Genomic DNA, 25,868 nt, shown 5'->3' on the forward strand with positions numbered 1-25,868 from the left:
AAGATTAGCGCTTTTTTCTCAGACATTAGATTTCCAATGGCTCGTTTTAAATCTACGGATAAAAAAAAGCGCTATTCTGATTAGCGTTGAGCGCTATTCTGATTAACGCTTTCCGTCTTCTAGTGCGCTATTCTGAATAGCATTTTATGCTAATCTGCTTAGCACTACCATGGATTCCACAGACCATTACACGAAACCATGAAACACTGCTTGGATTTTTTATGAAAAGCACCAATTTAAAAGCCACTAGACTTGATATTCCATGATTTTTCCACACTTGGAATAGGATGAATTCCACCATAAGACTAGCTCTAATGCAAGCACTAGAGTTTAGTGTTCTTTTGGGGGACCTACCAGGCTACGATACATATCAAATATGATGGTTATGGGATCAAATGTTGTGATTTTACAGGGAATGGACCCATGATTGTAGAGTCGTTGGTTTCAGCTTTAAGTCGGTAAAAGTTAGACCCACATGCATGCGTAGGCTAGGCCGCTAGGTTTCTACTTACTTATATGGTGTTCAATTGTGTTTATTAAGCATTCCGCCAAGTAATAAAGAAAGAGATACCTATCAGGGTTCATTATTGGAAAATTGTGGTGCCTATCTGTTTTCTCAAGTCATTAATCTTCTGCTTTGCTTCTTTCCCGAGGTATTCCTTATGTAGAGAAATCCACAGAGCGTTGCAAACTTCAGTATGGAGGACGTGAATTAACATCTCTTCCAAGAGCTACAAACTAAAAATCTCCTCCGAGTTTCAACTCGCTATCTTCCAAGAGTACCTCATAAACAACAGTGTCATAAAGAACTGAAGTTGACACCATCACGGGAACATATATCCATGACCTCCCACTCCCAGCAAATGAATAGGTCATATATGGAGTTCTACCTAGGTCCCTGACGAAACTTGCGTCCACAAAACCCCTGCTAATAGAATCGTCACTTCTATAACCCAAGATACAGTAAGGTTACAAGCAACTCCAACTGCATCAAGATTCATGTATCAGACCTTGGGCTTGTGATAATCCACACAAGCTCATGTAAGCGGTCCAAATTTCAGTTACCTCGGGTTCGAATTTTAACCGTTCATAATAAGTAGTTAAAATTCAAGCTGTTACAAGGTAAAGTTATAAGTACTAGATCATTATGCCAAAAGATTAGCTTCTAATAAGCTTTTTATTTGTGGCACATTCGAAAATGTTAAATCATGTTATTCAAACAATGACATCGGATCCTCCCCTGTTAATCGTATCAGTGCGAAAAATAACAGCAAAGTAAGTGACTCTGTTACCGTCTCTTACCATCCCATGATTGGATTACATGTTCCATGTCATTATGATTGGATTACCGTCTCTTTAGAAGAGATAGGCGCCAATCTAGTCGTAGAGAAGAGAGTTACTTCAAAATCCAAGTTGCATAAACAAGAAAGGCAAACCTTAGGTCACCAGGGACCAATATAATTTCTCGATCTATATTACGGTGCTGACGTTGGCTAAGATTTAAGGTAGTGGCAGGATCTGTTTGAATTTTGTAATTCTCTATCTTTCTCATTCACAAGTTTACAAACAGATTTCGTTTTGGGGTGATGAGTGGGACCAATCCAGAAAGCTAAATGGATACGGGTACTAATACGACAGATTTTGGTGTTTATTCAAGTATCCCACTCTCACGGCCTTTAGGTTCTGTCTGAGTACGTCAACTCTCTATCCCTTTACCCAATTTCCTGCATTCATTTTGTTACAAATTCTCCCGTGCTATGGAAAAATAAGTATGACCTGAGTGTGCATCTAACATGCCTAATTTCCAATCTTTTTTGCTGACAAAATAGCCATTCCATTACCATAACCACATTAAAAAATTTACACAAAGAAACAACGTATGTTCTCCCTACTCCCGCTGATCTCGAAGCAGTATTATATGGCCAATTACGCTCAGAATGTGCACGATATAGAGCACAAAGTACATGTCTTTCTTGTATTAATACTAACTGAAATCCCAAATTATAGCTTGAGTTTTTCTTTTTTTCGTTTGATTTGATGAAATCCTTAAAGTTCTGCAGGGTTGTAATGTGAAGTTGATCTGCCTAGGATAGTACATCTATCTATCTCTTTCCCATCCTTCCTTACATTGTCTCCTAGACGTTACACAAATTCAGCATCTTCTTCACTCAGTCACTAGGATTTATTTAACGTCACACCCGAGTATACCAGATCTTATAAATTTGCTTACATAATGGATATTACCGTTTTAGAGCCGAAATGAAATCAAAGGGCTTCTAATCACTATAAACATGTTACAAAAATATTGCCGTTGCTTTCACGATGTCATGTGCAGCAGCTTCATAGTCATAGTCATGTGCTACAAACTAATGGAAGGCTCATCCACATGAAAAGAAATAATTACAATTTGCATTTATAGCATCAATTTTGTTGTTCTAATTGTGTTTCAGACCAGTTTAAAGTCTTCTTTTTTTTTTGCACACTCACATCACAAGACAAGCAAATGTCATTTTCTAGTTGATTTTTATGTAAACTCTTTAATATCAAATGTAATTACAAAATCCTTTTTATGCATGTAAAAAGAATCTTTATATTAAGATAACCACATGGAGGAACGGGAAGGTGTAACTTAGAGGTTTGATGTGTCCAAGTTTTCTTTTTTCAGGTCTCTTTTCTTGTTTCGGCTGGTTCTAATGAAAATGGCAACAATAGGGTATATTTCAGTTAACCAGTACTAAGTTCCTCAAGAAAAAGTAGCAGAAAATGGGTCATTTGTCCAAATACTTTTAAAACATGATTCAAATGGACGAGTGAAAATTAGTATGGGTGAAATGGACATCAAAAAAATAGCAAAGATGAAACTGGATTCATCCTAAATTAAACTTAAAAATAACAAGGATGAAACTGGATGCATCCTGATGTAAATTGAAAATAAGAAAAAGTATTTGAAAATGGGTAGAATGAAACTGTTTACATCCCGCCTATTTTTATATTTCTGTCCATTTAAACAGTATCAAAATCTAAATGTCCTTTTCACACAGAAATTGTAGATTTTGATCTTTTTAACCAATTTTGTGAAAAAGTAAAGAGTTCATGTAGACGTATAATATGAATCTTGACCAAGCAAAATTGGATTTTCCTATGGATGATCTGTTTTTTATTTATGTCATGTGGTTTCACGACGGAAAACTTACTCATGGTTTTCCAGATACAAGGTTTCCAAAATGATGAGTGCCACAATAGCCGTATGTTTCTCTAACCATTAGCCGCTTAGCCTGTGCATAAACTTAAAATGATACTATAACGACGCTTGGAATGGAAACTGTACCTCCAATCTGTCTACCAAACCAAAGTGGTTTCCATTGGCTCATAGACATCGTGAATTATGAATGGTGGTGAATCAAATGCATGGAACTGTATATATTTATAAGGGCCCCATATGATTACCGATCAAAAAGAATACTAAAATTTAAAAAATGGGTCCCACGTGATTGATCAATGCCCAATCCTATTCCAGTAATGCTAAGAAAAGAGCTGCAAATTGTTCTCTAATTTTGGCAACGTTATGAGTGAGTCTGGTACAAAGAGATGCCCAATAACTTGGCTATTTTAGTTCGTTTGATAGGAAATAAAGGAAGAAAAAAATGGAGTCTTTATAGTGACAGCACTTTGGTGTGTGTTTATTGTGTCTCTATATATGAAAGCTTTTGCATTTATGTAGGAGAACAGAGGAAGGAGACCTTGATAGAGAAAAGATTGGTGAGTTCAATCTTGAGAGTCGGTCTAGGAGGAGGAGAGAGTGGAGCGAGAAGTTGGGCGCAAAATGAGATGAAATTAAGATTCGTGAAGAAGAGCTAATTTTGTGTTCTGTTGGATTGATGATGGTCTCTCCGACAAATTTATAGGAACACCAAGATCCGGAGTTCTCAAGATACTCTGTTTCTTTCTTTCTAAAAATTCTGCTAAAAAACTGCGTGGGCTTCTAAGATTATCTAAATCTAGCCGATTTTCTCTCCTTGACAATAGAGATTTTTCATGTCCACATGGCCTTTTTCAGTTTCTCTCCATGACCAAAGTCTCTTTCAAAATTTTATAAGAAAATTCAAAATTTCTCTCCATTGATTACGTTTCTTCTTAGATTTCATTTCTGGGGTTTCTTCATTTTCAATTTTCTGATCTGGGTTTTGCTCCTTTTTCCATTTGCTCTACAATCTCTCTGTTCTGTTTTGTGTAGGATTGTTTTTATTGTTTCCCTGTTCTGAGTTTTGGTTTTATGGGAAGAAAGGAGAAATGGCACAAGAAGAAGAACAACAGAGGTGTAGTAATAGTGGTGGAGGAAAAAATTCTAAAAAAGTAAAAACAAAAAAGATCCCACAAAGAGGACTAGGTGTTGCTCAACTGGAGAAAATAAGGTTAGAAGAACAACAAAAGAAAGATACTTCAGTTTTTGTTCCATCTCTTCTTCCTCAGAACCATCAATCTTCTTCTTCTTCTGTTTCTTCAATTTCCTTTTCACAATCTTCTTCTACTATAAATAATGTTTCTACATCGTCATCAACTTCTTTGTTTAGATCACAACCATCAATTCCTTTCACTAATTTTGATTTATATATTCCACCACCTCCTCCTCCTCCACAACCTACATCTCTTCCAAAAACCAACACTTTTTATGGATACCCACTCCCAGAAGGTAGTGAAAATGGTGGGTCTAGTTATTCCTCTTCAGCCATGGGAGTTTCATGCGAGTTTGATGTAGATGGGAGAAATGTTGATCCAAATAGGTTCACAATTGGCTCTCATACTAACACAATATGGCCTCCTTCTATCAACATACAACAACAGAGTAAATATCAACAGCACCAACCACCTTTTTCAAGGGTAATATACCAGTTTTAAAAATTTTGTTTGAACTCATGAGTTTGAGTTTCAACTGAAGACAATCTCTAATACGAAAGAGTGTTGCAGGTGAACGTTTCATTGCCAACTTCGTCATCCTCTGGACTAAACATTCCGATGGAGCCCCCTTCAAACCAAAGCTTCTATAACAACTACGCTGCATCGCAATTGTGGCCAGAGGAAGATAAGGTAATGCTACTTTTTCCTTGCATAGCTATATTTCTTTGGTGAAGCTTTTATGTACATACTTTCGTTTATTCAAAGGACTAGAATCTTGGGATTCGTCTCGTTTAGAATGTAATCAAACTTATGTGCTAACATAGAATTTATGATAATGTACTTGTACTGATGCGGAATTTGGTTGAACTGTAGCATAGATGGTTGGCATGAAGCGGCCCTGGCCTTTCGCTATGGACAACCCACCATTATCTTCCTTTCCTTGCAAACTACCCAATTTCGGGCCTCAGATTTACAGATTAGACGAATCATCTTCATGTGTTAGTGGTAACATGTTCAATTTCGAACCAGGAAACACAATTTTCAGGTTAGTCTTGTGATTTTGATATGAAGTACTGTGGCTGGTTATTGGACTACATTGGGTAGTATGATGATGACTTTTCGAATATGTGTGCAGAGAGGGTCCTTCTAATTCAGCTCCACCACTTCTTGTTGAAAGGAGAAGAAGTTTATTTGAGATGAATCCAGCGAAGGGTCCTAAAGAAGGAGGGGTACTAGAGAGAGATTTTCTTTCTTTAGGACCCCCTCCAACGAATTCATCTTTGACGAGTTTTAAAGCTAAGCATCCGTTAGTTTTTCCAGTTCCTCCTCCACACCAGGATTTTGCAGAATTTGATATTCCTCCATTTCGAGTAAGATTCCACTGATATAAATTGATTAGACATTTTTTCCAACTAATAGTTATTAATTCAAGTACTCATTTTGATTGATTTTATGTTTTGATTGAATATGAAGATGTATAATGAAGAAGAACATCATCAGCCACCTTACAGCTTCTTCCCTCCCAAAGGACAGCATGTTAGCAATATAGCGTCGAAATCAAAAGATCAAAGAGGCGAAGTTGGAGACAGCTTGGATCTAAGTCTAAGACTATAATAAGTAGGTAGTATCATGAATACACATGACATGAAAACCCTGCTCCTAAATTCTTCTAGTGGCATCGACATACTTTTCTTCAGTGAGGAAAATAGAATTGGCTAACGACAAATTTGACCCAAGTAACAGAAGAAACTGAATTGTCTGCTCCCTTGCGATAAGAAAGGAGATGTTGAAACAAGAAAGAGATAGGGAGAAGAAACATAAAGAAAGCGCCTGTAAGGTTCTTTTTGCATGATGTAGTTTTTTTTTAATGTGGTTTTAAGTGTAATGGTGTTCTTTTCTTTCCCAGTTTTGTATGGGTGAGGTTGAAAGACTAGGCACACTAACTAAGATGGTAAAATGAAAACTTACTGTGCTAGAAATTGCTGGGATTCTCTCTATACACACTAGTGATAACACATCAGTACACAAAGAAGACAGACACACCAAAACAAAGACTAAGAAATACCAACCAACATACACATTACTCATCCTCCTCATATCTAATATCTAAAGCATTTTTGTCTCCGAGAAGATGTGGATTAAGGAAATCTGGTGGATCAGAACACCAAACTTCTCTGCAATCCTTGGCTCTAGCAATCTTAGCTAACACATCAGCTACTTTATTACAATGTCTGGGTTTAAACTGAACTCTAACCTCAAATAGACTTCAAAAGCAAACTTAAAGATTCAAATTACAAAGACCGGTCCTCCCATCTATCATCCTCCATCTGATTTTTTTTGAACAACTTCCATTAAAGTTTTGTTATCCCCTTTCAAAATAAGCTTACCTAAGCCCTTATTTTGCACCCATTGAACAAGATCAAAAATGCTAGAGCTTCAGCCTGATGAATATCTCTGGCTTTCATTGTGTACGCCATGGCTTCCTAGAAAGTTCCTGAATTATTACGAATGACAATAGACAACCAGCTTTGTTAGAATGAGTAAGAATAGAGGCATCAAAGTTTAGCTTTAACCATGCATAAGGTGGTGGAGTCCGGTGGCTACTAGGTATTCTACTAAGCTGATTATGAGAAAACCTAAAACTATCATGGATGCAAGTATGATTACTATAGAAGAATTTAAAAATGTGTTGAATAATGGTGTTAGGATGTTGATGTTTTTTTTTTGTTTTGACACATTCCGCGGCTAAGAGCCCAAAAAAGAGAAAACACACTGAAAGAAACTAAAAATAACAAAACAGAAAAACAAACTAACTTCTCTTCTTCTTCCTCCTATGATAAACCTGTTGTGCCTTATCTGTAGCCAAAATTTCTCTAAAGTCGGCAGTGAACTCCTCATGACGAATTTCAGCCCAAGGTCTTCTCAAATATAGCCCAACTAAAAGATCAGTATCTTTATTAGTTTCTTTGTAGCAGAATGTAACTCTCCATCTAGCAAACTTCTTATTCAACTCCAGAATTCTCCTCCAAATTTGAAGCACAGTCCATGGTGGCTCAAGATCATTACAAGTTAGCAAGTTGTAGACAACCATGGAATCAATTCCTAAGTGAACATGAAAACAATGTTTCTGCAGAGCCAAAGTTAGACCCAATTCAACTCCCTGAAGTTCATGTGCAAACACAGAAATAACTGGCCCTTCTCCACTGACAGCTCCTATCACGCCAGCTTCATGATCTCTGATTATGGCTCCAAAACCTCCTGCAGAATTAGTTTTTGAGCCATTTGTGTTTATCATCACTTCATCAAACTGGGGATACATCCAGGTACAAAAAATGATCTCTGGAAGAACAAAAGCATAATCAATACTCCATCTTCTCATAAACACTCTAGCATTAAGGTTATCATTCTCCTTGAGAGGGGTGGCAAGCATCTTGAATCTGACATCTTTAATAATGAGCAAGCTAACTTGGTCCTGAGAACCATTTTGAGCTCTAAATATTCTATTGTTGCGCTCTCTCCAAATATGGTAAACAAAATTATTTAGGACTAGTTTCTTAATCAGAGTAACGTTACTAGTGCCTGTAAGAGCTTGAACACACCAAATGATTTCTTCATCCCAAGTGCTCTCCAGTTCCTTACTTATCCCTATCTTTAAAAGAAGGCCTTTCCAAATTGCAGAAGAGAAAATGCACTCATGAAATAAATGGTCTTCAGTTTCTTCAGCATTCCTACATAAAATGCAAGTAGCATCAACTATGGTACCCTATTTATACAATTTACTTCTAGTTTTAAGTCTTTTGAGGAGAGCTAACCAAGTGATGAAAGAGTGTCTAGGGATGTGTTTTTTAAACCACACTAAGGTCTTCCAACTAGGACTAGACACATGTTCATAGATTTACATATAAGTATGTTTCATAGAGAACTTACCAGTAACTCCAGATTTCCAGAAGATTTGATCAGTTTCTTGTAAGTTAAACTTTGTGAAAGAAATTTCCTTCACTATCTCTTGGACATCATCTTCCATATAATCAGGAAAGTTCCAGCCTTCAGGAGATATAAAATCAGCCACTTTAGAATTATCATTTGCTCCAAGAGTATCCAAAATATGAGGTGCTATCCAGTTTATAAGAGCTCCATTAGAACGCCAGTTCTCATGTAAGAAACTAGTGGAAGTACCATTTCCCAGAAGAACTCATATATGTTCCTTTGTTACCTCTCTATGATCCAAAATTCTTCTCCAACACCAAGAAGTATCTTGAGGGACCTTCATGGTCGAGAAATCTTTATCTTTAATAAGGTTGCTTTTAACCCAAGAAGTCCAAATAGTTTCTTTACCAGAAACTAAATCCCATATATGTCTGAGAATAGCAGCCACATTGGTATTTTCTAGGTCTTTAATGCCGAGTCCACCTTCTTCATAAGAATGACAAGCAAAGCTCCACTTAATAGGATTATAACTTTTCTTCAACTCAGGCCCTGCCCATAAGAATCTTCTAAATTTGGTATTCAGCTCCTTAATGACTCTTTTAGGAAGACAAAGCAAGAGAACCAGAAAAATAACATGCCACTTAAAACTGCTTTGATGAGAAGAGCTCTCCCAGGGTAAGCCAAAAAAATAGACTTCTATGAATAAATTCTTTCATCAACTATTTCAAGCAGAGGAAGACAATCTTTATAAGAGAGTTTAGTAGATAGAAAAGGCACACCGAAATATTTGACAGGCAGTTCTCCAACTGAGCACTCTAGGATTTGAACACTATGTTGCTTAATAGGCTCATCTATAGCTGAATAGTAGAGAGAAGCTTTCTGATTAGATTGTTAGCCCAGTATAGTTGTTGAATTCATCTAGAGCTTCTTTTAGGCTAATAGCAGCAGCAATGGTGCCTTTGAAGAATATCAACACATCATCAGCAAAACATAAATGGGTTAACCCAGTTAACTTACATCTAGGGTGAAAACCAAAGTTTCGTATCTAAACCTGTTTGAGAAGTGTAGCACTAAGCATTTCCATAGCTTGAAAAAATAAGTAAGAAGAGATTGGGCAGCCCTGTCTTAAACCTCTCTTTTCTCCAAAAAACCCATAAGGGGACCCATTGATTAAAACTGAGAATTTAGCAGTTGTACTACACATAGATATCCATTTAATGAAAGTATCAGGAAATCCTAGGTTTTTAGGCATGTAAAAAATAGCATCCCACTTAACAGTGTCATAAGCTTTCCTTAAATCTATTTTCAAAGAGCATCTAGGAGTACCTTTTGATCTGTGATAATTCCTCACCAACTCATGAGCCACCATGATGTTGTCTTGTTTAGATATTCCAGAGATAAAAGCAGATTGATTCTGGATGATGAGACCTCCCAAAATTTTCTTCACTCTAAGAGAGATAATTTTAGTAATGCACTTATAAGTAACATTGCAGCATGATATTGGTCTATAATCAGAAACACATGAAGGATTCTTCTTCTTTGCTATAAGAGTGATAAAAGTACAATTAACTTCTTTAAGAAGCTTTGACTTATGAAAGAAATTTTGGACTACAACAACCAAATCATATCCCACCAAAGGCCAACAAGACTTGAAGAAATGACTAGAAAACCCATCAGGTCCTGGAGCCTTGCTATATCCAATAGAATGTAAAGAAGCCACTATTTCTTCTCTGGTAACAAGCTTAATTAGCTCACCAACATCATCCCGCTGAATACAAGCATTGAAGCTAAGATTGCACAAAGAAGTATTAGAACTCTCCTCAGGTAAATTGCTGCAAAAAAGGTCAGAATAATAATTGATACATTCCTTTTCAATATCCAGATCATCAACAAGTTTAACATTCTCATTATTATACAAATTTAAGATATTATTTCTTGATCTTCTCTCTTTAGTAGAATTATGAAAAAAAGAGGTATTTGAATCTACCAGATCCAACCATTTAATTCTGGATTGTTGTTTAGCAGCAGATTCTTCATATTTTGCTAATTTAACATATTCAGCTACATAAGATCTTTCCCTTCTGGCCAACTCATGATCTAAAGGATGAGATTGAAGAAGTAATTGAGTAGAATCCATTCTTTCTTTATCTTGTAAAACTTGTTTAGACATATTTTTGAACCTAGAATTTTTCCATTTAATAATTTCTAGCTTCACATTCTTCATTTTAGTGACTAAACTTATCATAGGATTACCTCTAACCACAATGTTCCACCCTCTCTTAACCACTTCCATAAAATCTTTTTCTTCAGAAAGAAAGTTAAAAAATCTAAAAGAGGAGGACCATGTTTTCTTTTCTCAAAAATTGAAACAATACTTGGGGAATGGTCAGAAATACCTGGAAGTAAGAATTCGGCTTTAGAAATTTGGAACTGTTGAATCCATTCCACATTAACCATCACTCTATCCAATTTTGGTCTAATCATTGTACCATCTTGTTGAAAATTAGACCAAGTGTAAAAACAGCCAGAAAACTGAAGATCCATAATTTTGAACCCTGAACCTAGATAATGATGGGGAAGGACAGAAGCACCACCCACTTTGTCAGATGGAACCAATAAGGAATTAAAATCACCTAATAAGACCCAAGGTCTATGATTGAAAGAGGCAAAATCAGTGATAGAATCCCATAAAAGGTTCCTAGTAATATAATAATTGTCCTCATAGATGAAGGTGACAACAAAATTTATCATAGAAGAGAAAGACACATCTAGAAAAATGTCTTGAGGAGAAGAACTCAACACACTGACTTGGACCACTCCAGGGTCCCAAGCAACCCAAATTCTACCAGAACTATGAGTACTATCATTGTCTAAAAAACACCATGAAGGATTTATATTATTTCTAATTCTAGATTTATTTTGAACCTGAACATGAGTTTCCATTAGTCCAATCATGGAAAGTTTATTCAGTCTAATTAAATTTTTAACCTCCAATTGCTTCATAGGATCATTTAGACCTCTGATGTTCCAACCTCCTATGTTGAAACTCATGTTAAATTATTAGGGAGGGAGATGGTACCTCTAGCAGACCTCTTCAAGTCTGCAATCTTGGGAAAAAGGTTAATAGCTTGAGGAGAAATCATGTACCTCTTTTTAAAATGAGCTCTAGACCCAGCAATAGAAGAATCAGGTTCATTAATCTTCAACTGAGTTGCCTTCAAAACTGCTTGAAAATTTTCCTTATTATTTCCAGAGAGAGCCTTTTGAGTATTATTCAAGGACTTGTCCAAGACAGAAAAGGATTAGAAGAAATCAAAACATTCACATTATTATCTTCTCTGATACCCACTTCCTGCAGGACTAAACTGACATTACTTGAAGCATTTTCCTGAGGTGCAATAAAAGCTGGTTGAGCAGTAACTGCAGGTTCAATATCAATATAAATAGGTGAAGGATTATTTAGAGCTGCAGTAACCTCTTTATGAGGTTTATCTCCATTCTTTGATTTAGTAATCCAACCTTCCTCATCTTTGTTCATAACAATCTTTTTTGGAACCCATTTCTGTACTATTTTCTGAACTGGTTTAGCTTGTTTTGGACAATGAGCAAAAGCATGACCAAAAACAGCACAATCACTGCATTTTGGGGGCTTCCAAGAATATCCATCTTTATCTCAACTGTGTCCTTTCCTCCCAATGTGACATTAAAGGATTCTATAAATTCATAGTTAATATCCACTTAAACACAAATTCGTGCATAACTCATTATACTTTTATTCAGAGTTTGAGTATCCATCATTAAAGGTTTTCCCAAATAGCTCTCTATCATACTGAAAACCTTATTATTCCACATGAATAATGGCACATTTCTAAAGTTCATCCAAACTGGAAGAGATTTTAACTCAACTATTTCTTGTTCTACAGTTCTGAACCATGGCTTAATAATAAACAATCTGTTAGATATGAACATTGACCCATTTCTAATGCTCGAGTCCTATCTTCAGGAGATTGGAAATCAAATAAGAACATACTATCACCATGAATAGTCATATTGAGATTACCTTTCGGTTTCCAAGCTCGATTGACAACACTTTTAACCCAATTAAAATTTAATCTGCTACCCACAAAAGCACCAACTACTTTATCTTCACATTGTCGAATATCCTCATCAAAAACCTCATAAGGTATATCCATAGATTTCTTACCATCAATAATAGGATAAGAAAAAAATTCCATATCAGCTGAGGTAATTGATTCCTTCTTTCTATCAAATAACGAAGACCAAGAAGCTTTAGGATCTGTGGATCCAGAAGGAAAAACAAATTGATTTCCTGAAGAAGAATTACTCACAGGAACCAGAGAACCAGGAGGATTGGTAACATCCTCCATGGGATGATCCTCTAGAGGGGGGGAAGATGAAGATTGCATCTCTCTAGAGGAGATGCTCGAAAATGGAGAAAACCCTACACCAAAAAATTGGTTTCTAAATCGCCTTTGACTTTGGCCATTAGGATGTTGATGTTTATGATCACAAATCCTGACACATTACTCTTCCAAATGAACCACATAGTGATGATAGCTAGGTTGATCAAATTCCTTCTAGCCGTAGAGACTAAATTATCTCTATTTGTCCAAGAGAGAATCCATCTTGCATAGACTGATATCTATAAGAGTTTTGAAGTATATCATTAGAAACTCCAAATCAGATGTCTCTAGCATATGAGCAATGCAGCAGATGATGGTCTTTTGATTCCAGATAGACTGATATCTGTAAGCACTAGTGGTAACACATGTACGATTTACATGCTTGAATTCGACTCATTCATCAATATTAAATTTGAAAGTAATGAATTTTTTTTCGTAGCGTAAAAATTTCTTATTCTTATTTATATTTGTAATGTAGATAGTTCAAAGGGCTTTTCAAGTATATAAAATTTTATAAAAGTCCGGTGTATATTTTAAAAGATATTAAGTTTTTTAAAATTTTGATTTATTTTTAAAACAATGGCATTTATGTAAATGTACGTTTCTAATGGATTTTTTAATCCGGTGTTATTTAATATACGTCTCTACTCTTTGTTTTTATTGAAATTACATAAAATAGTAGAGCTTGGTAATTTAAATAAGAGCAACTTAGTAATTTAGGGGTCTCCTACCAAAAATAACTATATTCTTTATATTAGTATAATAATAAGATAAGATAAGATTGTCTTTTTTGTGTCCGTATAGCTCCAGTATTCATCTTTATGGTTGGCTTACTATTTGTATGAAAATTGGATGAATACATGCTCGCACGCATTTGGTACCACTACCTAAACTCGAAGGTTCCTCCACACAAGAAAACAAAACCTCTCTCCTTGTTAGCTTCTTCTCAAAACTTAAAAAACCTTCACCACCATTAAAGCTCACTGCTTAGATCTACTCCATTTTGGGCTATATCTCAACAGGTTTCTTTCCTTTTTCTTGTTTTCTTAGATAGCTAGTAGTTTAGGTTAGATTTATTTAAGTTTTTGTTTCAGTCTCTATTGTTTTTAGGAGATTTTTATGGTGCTCTTGTGGGTGTTTTTCCTTTTTCTTTATGTCTTCTCCATTATGGAAATTCTCTATGCGCTCTCATGGTGTTTCTTTGTGATTTTAATGGAGATTTTGGGTGGAAGTTCAAGTGTGGTGATCAAGATTCAAGACTTTGGACATATTACTCTCATATTTTTATAATTCCATTTTGGGTGGAAGATCTCTTTTTCAAGAAGAAAAAACCATATCAAAATGGTCGGATTACAATTCCAAAACCATTCTTCGGATTGCTTGGTACTCTTGTTGGAAGTTCGTTATTTCTCTTCACGAATTACTCTTTGTTAGTACCTTTTAATTTTATTTCAATCTTTGATCTTGATGGTCTTGAAGTCCATGTAATCTTTATTTTATCATGAATAAAATTTTATGAGATTTATCAAAAAAGAAAAAGAAAAGAAAAAAAGAACTCAACGATAAAAGATTTTTGGTGAAGTTACAACTTGATGGTTATTGTTGGGTTCAGTATCGCTAAAAAATTGTGCTAGTGTTTGCTTTATCAATGTTTTTTTAGAAGGGACTAGGGAGTACAATAAAAGAATGTAAGATTCTACAAGAAGTAGATATAACGAGACTCGGTCCCGAAAGGATAAATAAACTGATTACGCGAACGAATTTTCCCAACTCAACACTAATGAACGTGTAATCTAATACATCATCAACCCAGTCTAACATAAAAGAAGGAGCTTGAAGTCCCAAGTACAAATCAGTCTGGAACACATATTATATACTTTCTCAAAGGTCTTATTGTTATTATATATGTTCTGTCCATATTACTTTTCTACGACAGGGATACACTTCCATACAAAGTCAGGTTTCATGTACCTCTTAGTCTGCGCTGCACTTATCTTAGTTATTTACATTATTAGAGTTTCAGGTGCCTTTAGTATCTGTTTGTCTGCCTTAATCATGTTGTGTAGTTTCACTATTTTGGGACTATTGACTAGTAGATACTCGACATATGTCCATCTGGGATTAGTTTGCTTGATGAGGGTTTTCGTTTACTTTCAATTGCATTTAAGTTGTAAGATATCACTATGTTTTTGGTTATCAAATTAAATGAAGTTGTAAGTTGAGGCTGCTACGGAAGATTTACCATTACCAGGTCTTTTTTCGTTCATTCCATATTGTTTTGTACGAGAATAGTATAAGTGACATCATAGTCGTTCTTTCCTATATTCACTGTGGTTGGACCTGCTCCTTCCTGTAAAGATTTAGCAGACACAAATGTTAAACAACAATCACATAACAGTTCTCTAAGTGATAAGTATGAAACTAATGCTGTACAAGTCAGTACGATGTTGACAAAGGACGATTTCGAAAATAGTATTGATTATAGATTGCAATCTCAGTTGGACATTATTTTTTCCAATAAAAGCCATAACAATAGAGATCCGGATAGAGCACAAGGATATCATACTAGATTTACTAATGAAGTAGGTGGATCCCTTTTCCAATCGTACTCTGGAGATCGATACCTTTATCACTATAATCATATGCCAAAGCTTGATTTCCGCGATTTGAAGGTGGACATCCAAAGGGTTAGGTGCATAAGTGTGACTACTACCTCCAGATATACAATATACCAGAGTACATTAAGACGACGATGGACGCGATACATCTTGATGGTAAAGTACATCAATGGTATAAAAATATTCATTTAAATAAAACACATATTACTTGACATCAATGGTATAAAAATATTCGTTTAAATAAAACACATATTACTTGGCAAGAGCTATGTGAAAATATTTTTTTAAGATTTGAAATCCTGCTCATGAGAATATTGCTGGGTTATTTAATAAATTAGCTCAAACTACAAATGTTGATGATTATTTTGAAGAATTTGAGTACTTAAAAGCTCCATCGTTGAGTAAACACAAAGATTTTGCTGAAGAGTATTTCATAAAAAAATTTATTGGTGGGTTAAAAGGAAGAACTCAAAGGGTTTGTAAACATGTTTAATCCCCACTACTATGCTTCTTACCTTTTCACTTGTTAGGATGCAAGAAAAAACCGTTTTTATCCAACACAAGTCCGTTAAACCAATTCAAAATGCTTTCACTAACTCATTTTCCATCACCAGACCATTTCAACAACAAAATTTTCCTCCCAAATCAGTGCAACCACAACCATCTACCTCACAAGATCTCCTAAAACTATCCCAACATTACCCATAAAGAGACTCACTCCATGGAAAGTTCAAGTGAGGAAAACTAAAGGGTTTTGCTACAATTGTGATGAAGTGTGCAAAAAATGCCTTGTTTGCAGAAAGCAACACTTTCTCTTAAACACTGGCAGTACACACAGTTTCACTAACTATGAAATAACCAAGAGTTTACATTATTCATTAGAACCTATAGTAATATGATGGTTACTATGGCAAATAGAAAGAAAACAATTAGTTCTGGGGTTTTCTCTCAACTCAATTGGACTATGCAGAGTCACAAATTTTGTGGTGACTTAAGACTCCTTACTCTAGGAGGGTGTGATCTGGTTTTGGGTGCATATTGGTTAAGAAAACTGGGTTATGTCATGTTCAAAACTATCCAAGTTGTATATCTCCTTCAAGCACAAAGGTAGGAAGATAACATTGACTGTGTTCAACAAAATTCATCTCTCAGCATGAGGGGTACCGCGCTTAAGAAGTTGTTTCACAAGCACACTTATGGGATGGTTGGTCAACTCTTCTCAATATCCACCACCATAATTCACACAACAACCCCACCACAAATTTCTACCTTGCTCAACCTGTTAATGGTGGTTTTTAGTTCAGGGCTAAAATTATAAAACCTTGTATTTTAATGTGCTTTCATTCTGCAAAGAAACAGAGCCATTTAAAAGTGATGAGTGCTCAGGCCTCTTTACTTACATGTGTATTCAGCAATTCGGTATATTTATATGAAATTTATCCAGAATGGTGCATGTAGGAACAATCCCAAATATTTTGTAAATTTCTGAGTATTTATTCAATTCCATGTTCCCCAGTTGAACTCTTAATACTGACATGACATAACGACTAGTGTTCACTCCCAGCTTAGTAGCATGAATCTCCCGCAGTGTCAGGATTAAGATGTGTGTGGAAGTACTCAATCAGAGGCACGTAAATTTATGCTTCTCTTTGATATTAAATTAATGATTTTTTGTATCACTATGCAAAATTCACCAAAAATTGATTGATTTTGCGGCAACCCGCAAAATTCAGTTCTTTAACTTAATTTTATCAATTTGCAAAAATTAGGTTTTTTACGCCCTGCGCAATATCTCAAACCCTATTGGTCAAGGCCAAACCTAGGCAAGCTAGGAAATTGATCCGCCATGGACTAGTAGGAGCAAAATCCTACCAAGAAATAAAGAGAAACTGCGGAAAATAAAGGTAACAGCAAAAAAGAGGCGCGACCACATTACTTTGCCGGCCAGTTTGCCCAAGCAGGCGCTGCCCTGTGGCCGATCGGCCATATTAATGCCTACTGTCCCCTCTTTCTTATTAACTAATTAGATCACTTTAAATGCGCGACACACACTTTTGAGTAAAAGTGGAAGTTGGCTAGGCGCACATTTAATTCCTTAAAGAATTGAACATAGGATGCCCATGTCAGTCTTAAAACAATCATAGCCACACGATTTAGCCGGCCAACTCAATGAGCTTGGTTTCCTCCCAACAAGACCAAGCAAACTTCATGATGTCTACCGGAAGGCTTATCCCCATCCCAGCCAATCAGAATCCTATTAGCCCGCTAGCAACATCCCTGACCGCAAGCCAGAGCTAGGCCAGTCGCGTTGTTGAAAAGAAGTTCAACGAGTTGAGACTAGCCATGACAGTCTTAAACTCATCGCATCCGTACAACTTAGCCATCCTAGTTGGATGGCTTAGATTTTATTTCGAACGAACAATGAGGTGCCGATGTGCTCGCCGACAACCCATCTCCATCCCTGGCCAGTCGAATTGCCCACGACATGTCAGGAGAACATCAAACCGATTGTTCAAAGTAGGCTGGCCGCACGAGTTACAAAACCCTAATTTATGTTAGAAGCAGTATATTGCTGCCGTAAAACGATCTTGGCCACTCAACTTCGCTAGCAGGATTGACCGGCCTAGATTCAATCTCAATCAACGAGCAAGATGCGGATACACTCACCAGCGGCCCGGATATTGTGTTGACTGGACGAAAAAGCTCCCAGCACGCGCTAACGCCAAAAACCGTTAGCCCAAAGGAGGCTGGCCACACGGCTATTAAACCCTAAAACTCAATTGTAGCAGAGCAGAACTGTCACAAATCATCTCGTCCGTCCAGCTTCGCTAGCCTAATCGGACGTCCTAGATCTATTTTCAGGCGGCCAGTAGGGTGACGCCGTGATCACCGACCACCTCTTTTCCGTGTGGAACGGTCGTCCAATCCACGACCTGCCCATATGGCTCTCAGACGATCGCCCAAAAAGGGTTGGTCGCGCATCTTACATGAATTTTAAGGGAGTATGTAACTTTCGCAAATCATCTCGGTCGTCCAACTTCGCTAGCCAATTTAACCGGTCTATATCTAACTTGGGCCAACCAATAGGATGTCAAAATGGATACCAGCCATCGCTCTCCTATAAGGACCGACCGGCTTTCCTTTGGCGTGCGTGAATGGCTCCTGGCAGCTTCCCGAAAATGGCGGGTCACACTCCTTTTTAAGACATTAAGCTCCGCGACTAACTTAAATGATCTTTATAAAGCGATGCTTTATATGCATCGATTGCAAACGAGATCGATTTTCACAAATAATTAATTGTTTAACCTAAAAGCATTAGACGCTATTTCTTATAGCAAGTCTCATGACTTAACTTACAACATATGACCGCCCGCCGCCTAGCTTGCGCGTGACTGGTCAAAATAATTAGGTCTTGCAAGCAAGACTCATTCAACAACGTGCTGCATATTTTCCACGAAAATAATGGAGACAACAAACATGTCACAAATTAGGGGATTTTAATCAGGGTATTGGTCTGGCGGTTTACAGGTGCGGCATGCGATACGCCCATTATAATAAAGTGTCAGGAAAGGCGGAAAATTAGTGGCGGTAGAGAAATAGTGGGTGTGAACCAACCGGTCTTCTCTCATAGCAAGACGTGGTTTTCAACATCTTTACACGACTCCACTTCTCCATCACTCAACTACTTCCACTTCCTATGAGATCAAGGTACTTCCAATTATGACTTATATAAATAGGTTTTCAACCTATTTAAACCGAAAACGGTTATCAACACAAGCATCCAGAAAAATACCAAACAATTCATAACTTGCATTCCACAAGCCAATTCCACATTCTGATACAAGTCATAAAACAACCACACCTTCAAAGTTAACCATTCTGATCTCAACACCTTCTTCACTTCCCTCCCTAAGATCAACCCTTCTCCTTCACTTTGTGAACGAAGCAAGACTGGAACGACCATTTCTTGGTTTAGGACAGAATTGTACAGATTGATCTCTCGAATCTAAAGTACTCCCTGCAGTGCATTTGTTTAGGGTTTAGATTCGTTTCTCGGTGATACACCCAAATTTACCATTTCCAGAAGAATCAGTTTTTATCCCAAAATAACTGGCGACCAAAGTGGGAGATTAATACCTCTTGGTTCCAAAATCAGTTCAAAACCTCATTCTATTTTTCATAACTTCAAGAGGGTGGATCTTAAATCTATTTTAATCATTAACCAAAATTCGCTTCAATCACCAATTCCAACTTTCCATTTTATGATGTGCTCGGGTCATCCAAACTCTTCCAGAACCACGAATGCTCGAAATCCAATCACCATAGAAGGTATGCCGAAAATGTTGGATAACGTTGTCGCAAATCAGGCCAATATCATCAAACTGCAAAATGAGACGTTTTGTCTCCTAAAGAGTATGTAAAACCGGTTGTGGCAAGAATCAGCAAACATTCGCTCAAAGAACGCCACCAAATTTAGAAGTGAAGCAAAAAATGTTGAATCCTTTTCTGAACTCTATGCCTCCGCCAACGAAAATGCAGACAGAGTACGTAACCGCATCGGACGGAAACAGAAAGGAAATGACTAACTAAGCTCTCCAACGACAGAGAGCTGAGACAGTTTCACAAGGCTAAGGGGAGAGACCTGCCAGGTGCGTCACAATATCTGCCAGATAAAGGTAAGGAGACGGCCTATGAAGCTTTGTTGGAAAACCTGTATCTCCAGACCCTCGCGGAAGTTCAGAGAGTTGTCCAATAGTCCGCATACACGACCGCTCTAACCCGACTAAAGAGAGAAGCTCCCGAAGAAGGGGAATCTACCAACGCACCTATGAAGACGAGAACCGCGCCAATGAGAAGTATTCAGTCCAACCAATTAACATTGTTGTCATCGATGCAGGGCCGTCAAGAGAAGTTGCATCCCGACAAAATTTCTGAACTAAGCGATCCACAACTGAGCCAACACTCACTCGAGTCTCAACTCCGCCCTCGAAACGAGCTTCGTGTCAAAACTTACAAGAGTTTCCACCACAACAGCCGCTAACGCGAGAGAAGCCAGACTCAAACTACCCGCGCTTCCCGCTCCCATAAGAATAATTCTTGAGTTACCGTAAGTTTGGGTACGAGACGGGGTGGTTCAATTGCCTCCCGTATGGCATCCACCAACTGATCAAGAGATGTTAGATTCGAGATATTTCCACTATCACAGGTTCATCCATCATCCTACCGGTGAATGCAAGGGTCTGATTCCAGAGATTGCAAGAGCAATAAAAAAAATCGATTGGGGACTTCTCATCTCTAGGAATGCGTCACACAATGAATTTGGACTTGAAGCAATTATCCGTGAAAATTCAGTTTTGTTGGAGGCCTCGTGAAAAGGTAAGTCTCATCAAACAATTTTTACACAACCAATTTCGATTCTGGTGTTCCATTCGTTAAGAAGCTTCACAAAAATGCTTCTTCAAGCAATGCTACTGAGAATACCTTGGATAGCCGAGCATCAGTAAATCTCCCAGATCAAAGGACCAGAAATCCTCGTGGAGACACAAGATGACGTGACTAATACTTAGAAGGGAACAATGGCTTATCTCGAGATCCGTATGGATAAATCGCCCTTCCTGCAACACCATAAGTGTTATATGGAGAAAGACGGAAATGCCTCAAAGTTATCACTGATATTAATGTCGCCAAGGTCCACACAAGGGAAGATTCAATCAACTTCTATTCTAGTATGGAGATAGTTGACAACAAATCTCAATACCAGTGGAAGATCACGAAAGCAAAGGCCTATCTCTATTCCACCACTTCTACCATTTTATGGTCAGGAGTATCCGCTGTCAATTCATCAACAAAACGTGTAGATCCAGACCATGGCGTAATTCTGGGAATTCATACATCTGCAATAACAAAGGAGACTTGACACATCTTCAAATCATCATAAAGGGGTTCGCCTATTATGCCAACCCAAGCAAGAGAAAGCCCGGGAAATATTCAGATATACTGGAGCCGACACGTCAAGAGAGCATCCTCAAGAATATAACGATGCCCACGTCATCATGCCAGGAAAGAATACACAGCCGATATAACCTCACCAGGGGAGATCCGAGAAGTTGCTGCACCAAAAGGACCCACGTTTCACATATACCCAGGGAAACGGAAGAACTTACACCGGGTACAACAACAATGCGCCGAACAACACCTCCGATTGGTTAGAGATGATGATGCTCCCTACCATAAATATATTTTCATTCCCAAGCCGATCACTCTCAATACTTGAACAAGATGTTCCAGCAAAATAAGAAACATCTCGGTGAATACGTCAAGAGATCCAGAAGTGAAGCCCTCGACTTCCAAGTCTACTGCTGGTGCTAACACATCAAGAGATAACTCACAAAGAGAGACACCTCATCAGAAAAGTCACCCACGAAATGTTTTTACACTTCCCTCTGGAAGAACTGAAGCTGGCGCAAATTGGTGCAGAATCTGGAGCCGAAACTCTTTTCTACGTGACAGCTGGAAATCTACATCGGATGAAGATTTTGTGGCCGTTCTGGCAAGGAGACACAAATCTGAAATTTTCATCAAGTCAATACACCAAGGTCACACTTACAATTAGGAAAGCAACAATAGGAAAGCTTACGCACACATGGAATCAGGGAGAATCTGCTTCACCGAAAATTGATAGGTGTTTAAAAACACCTCCCTTTCTAAGTATCGATTGATTATGATTTCTTAGCTAGTTTTCTTGTGAAATTGTATTATTCTCTTTCTTTTATATTTTATGGGAATTTTGGAGCTTATTCCCGAAAAGAACAAGAAATCGTCCAATTGTCACACAAGAGGTAGAATTGTCACTGCATGAAATTTACTAAGGGCAGTCGCGTAGGCATATTGGACGCTAGAAGCTCGGGTCAGCGAATGCACGCATTTGAAAGCCAAGACAAGATGGATGCTCCAATGGAGTTAAAAGACAATTCTTATTTTCCTGATGTTGGTGGACTATAGGAGTTTGAAACCAGTTCAAGATGATCAGCTAATGGGCCTTAGCTCAGCAATTTACACCACAAGTTTGTGCGTGGATTTCTACCCAGCATATCGTATTCCTGTGTCGATGGTGTTGAGAATGATTACTAAGGACGTAGATAGCTTGGTGGTTGATCGTCACTGTAATGGAACTGGAAGATAGGTGATCAGTGATGTTGTTCGATAGAACGAGATGGACGAAGGCAGTGTTGCTTCTGTTGATGGGAAATGATGCAAGCTCGATATTATTTGGCAGTAGATGAATAATGGCAGTAAACAAAAAACGATGGAGCTCGAGTCTGTGGTGGTACTAAAATGGTGGAGGAGTTAAGGTTCTGAGATGGAGAATACATGATAGTGGATGAGCTTGGACTCTGGAGATGTTGTGACTACTCGAGATTGAGCAGGGAAGAAAAAATGCATGGGATGTTGCTGTTGTTGATAATGGTGTTGCTGCCATGATCAATAAAGGAGGCGCTGGGAGTTGTTGATGGTTGTAATGGTCGATGCTCGTCGCTGTTGCATGATGGATCGTGATGAACATGGAGGAACTGAGGTAGATATGAGTTGTTTCCAATATCGGCAATAATGAATGACAAGAGTGGGAGGTAATTGTGGTGAAGTTAGTGATTTCAGGGACAAGAAGATACCAAGCTGGATAACACATGAAAGGAGCTGTAGGTACTGTCATTGGCAATGACTAATGGCAACTGCAAGATGAAACTTAGCTTATATAAAGACAACTCTCTTTATTGATGTTTATAAAATCTCTCAAAACTAAACACAAGCTCTAATCTTGCTCATATGATCAACCACAACTTTGGTGATCATATATATATAGAACTATGAATTCCTTTTCCTAGTCCTATTACCTTATTACATGTCTTTCCTTTTCTTAGAACTAGATGACTTCTAATTCCCTTAGGATTGCATCAATTTCCTAATCTTGTCCTAACCAACTTGTTAGTGACTTCTATGTTGGAGTTAATCCAACAATCTCCCCCTTAAGCTTCAACTGTGCTTGTGAAAAATCTTGTACGTATGATGGTGCTCTCGTCTCCCATGGCTCGGTGTAGACAAGCTCTGATACCAATTAATGGCAACTGCAAGATGAAACTTAGCTTATATAAAGACAACTCTCTTTATTGATGTTTATAAAATCTCTCAAAACTAAACACAAGCTCTAATCTTGCTCATATGATCAACCACAACTTTCGTGATCATATATATATAGAACTATGAATTCCTTTTCCTAGTCCTATTACCTTATTACATGTCTTTCCTTTTATTAGAACTAGGTGACTTCTAATTCCCTTAGGATTGCATCAATTTCCTAATCTTGTCCTAACCAACTTGTTAGTGACTTATATGTTGAAGTTAATCCAACAATGACGTGAATAAGAAAGAGATGGTCTAAACTGTGGTTTGCTGGCAAAGATGGGCTGACGCTGAAGAATGATGTCTGGGTTCATTTTGTAGAGCTCGTGGTGATGATTCATTGAGAAGCGAGATTGAATCATGGATCGAATGCAGTATGGCAATGGAGTTGGTGGTTCTGATTCTATTATCATTGGCATAGAGAAGCTTATGTTCGAGCCTAGACTTGAGAAGATATGACTGAGCTCAGCTAAATCACGTATACAGGGAGGAGTTTGAATAGAAAAACGATGGAGATAATGGAGTCTTGGTCCTTGCTATCGGTAATGACGACTGTATGTTGGAGGTTAAGCTCGAGGGAGTAACCACAGAGTTGAACTAGAGAATCTAGAGTATCAGGGTTGAGTCTGGTGGATGATGATGGATGCTGCCATTAACAGGGACCGAGAAGTTCATGAAATGCCCGACAGAGTGACTAAAGGTTTAGCTACTAAGTGGTCTAGAACAATGCAAGCCCATATTCATTCCTTGGCAACTTGTGTTACTTAGGGGTGAGTATTTTATCCGTAATGCGTGGATTTAACTGGGACCAACCGTTCTTTTGCGGATGGATGCCCGGACCGTTCGTTAATAGATTGGATACATACGTAATTTTTGAAATCTAACAGATCAAGGAACCGTTCCGGATGCAACCTTGAAAATCCGTTGGACATCCATATCCGTTAAATTAAAGGCATTTATATAGTTTTAGAAAATACTTATGAATCATTTAGGAATTTTTAAGGTGTTTGATTGGGATGTTGTACATGAAATTTTTTATATTTGTATATATTTGTATATATATATATATATATATATATATATATATATATATATATATATATATATGTAGATTTTATAAGGAGTTACTTGTGTTAGCTTTATTTTCTTTACTATAAATTTTAACTAAAACAAATCCATTGGATTATCCGCATCCAATCCGTCCATCCGTGCATCCATTGGATCTGGATTGGATGTGGATGCCAAATTTAGAATCCGTAGTGCATTGGATTGGATGCGGATGAGGTGAAAACAGGTCCATACCGGTCCATGCTCACCCCTACTTGTGTACACACCAGCTGCGCGGCCCATTGGCTGAAGACTTCGCGGCCAGACTGTGGTCATGATTTATTTTGGAATTTGGCCGGAGTTTGGAATCTACTTTGGAACGGGGGTGTGATGCACGGGACACAACTAGGTTTCCTAGTTTTCTTAAAGAAGATGTTACAAAACTCTATATATAGGGAAGCTTAGAGACAATTTAGGATATCTTCTTTTCACCTTTTTCCCCCCTACGGGGGGAGAACTATCTCTTTTCTATATTATTTTTATTATTAAGGATGAATTCAAAGTTCTAATCGTGAAACTCAATTATTTACAAGTTTGTTTCAAGTTTTAAAGTTAATCATTGTGGATTGGTTTTACTATATAGAATGATTACAATTGATTCTTAGATTGGTTTGGGTCCGCAACTAGATTAGTCTATTAATCATTCTAATGCTAGTAGAGAGTTGAGTCGATCAGTAATTGTCGCTTATCTCCTACACAAGTAGAAATCACAAGACCTTGCGGAGGGATTCTGTTGAGCAATTGCGAGTAAAAAAAACACCAGTAAGTGGACCGAGCATACCGAGTTTAGCTGCTGGGATCAAACCTAAATTCACAAACCTTAATGCGTTCGGGGAATTACATCTTGTAAGCGAACCTCAAGGTGGTTCTTTTGAATAGAATCCGGTAGTCGAACGCTTACGTATCCGATGATACAAGGAGTTTTCGGGATAGCTAAGCGTACCTGCTTTCCTACGGTTGGTGACAATTGATTCTAACAAGAGATAAACGGGTACAATGTTGAGTTAAAGTTTAGTAACGGCGAAGGATTTCTTCATCATCTTTATCTTTTTATCCTTTTTATCCTTCTTTTATATTCTCGATGATTTAGATAACATATCAATTGCATTACTCTTCGTGGGAACGATCCTTACTACCTCTTTATTACTTGTTAATTAGTGGGAAACATCTAATTATTTTGTTGAGTAAACGACGCTCACCAAAATTAAAAAGGGGAAAG

The 25,868-nt window shown here is 37.5% G+C and overlaps 2 protein-coding genes across 2 annotated transcripts; one reads left to right on the top strand and one right to left on the bottom strand.

Annotated features, from left to right (window-relative positions):
• Positions 1–3,599: 3,599 nt before the first annotated feature.
• Positions 3,600–6,374, top strand: LOC113287510. Its single transcript, XM_026536287.1, has 5 exons — positions 3,600–4,878; positions 4,966–5,085; positions 5,274–5,440; positions 5,531–5,765; positions 5,869–6,374. The coding sequence occupies exons 1-5, from the start codon at positions 4,291–4,293 to the stop codon at positions 6,007–6,009; spliced, it is 1,251 nt and encodes a 416-aa protein (XP_026392072.1). The 5' UTR covers positions 3,600–4,290; the 3' UTR covers positions 6,010–6,374.
• Positions 6,375–7,204: 830 nt separating this feature from the next.
• On the bottom strand, positions 7,205–12,749 carry LOC113290791. The gene is made up of 9 exons (XM_026540379.1): positions 12,383–12,749; positions 11,693–11,910; positions 11,402–11,603; positions 10,719–11,192; positions 9,374–10,626; positions 9,102–9,201; positions 8,640–8,871; positions 8,295–8,558; positions 7,205–8,123 (listed from the first exon to the last, which is right to left on the bottom strand). Exons 1-9 carry the CDS (start codon positions 12,747–12,749, stop codon positions 7,205–7,207), a joined length of 4,029 nt encoding a protein of 1,342 aa, XP_026396164.1.
• Positions 12,750–25,868: the final 13,119 nt, after the last annotated feature.

The sequence above is a fragment of the Papaver somniferum genome, chromosome 6, assembly GCF_003573695.1.
Source record: "Papaver somniferum cultivar HN1 chromosome 6, ASM357369v1, whole genome shotgun sequence".
Classification (NCBI taxonomy): domain Eukaryota; kingdom Viridiplantae; phylum Streptophyta; class Magnoliopsida; order Ranunculales; family Papaveraceae; genus Papaver; species Papaver somniferum.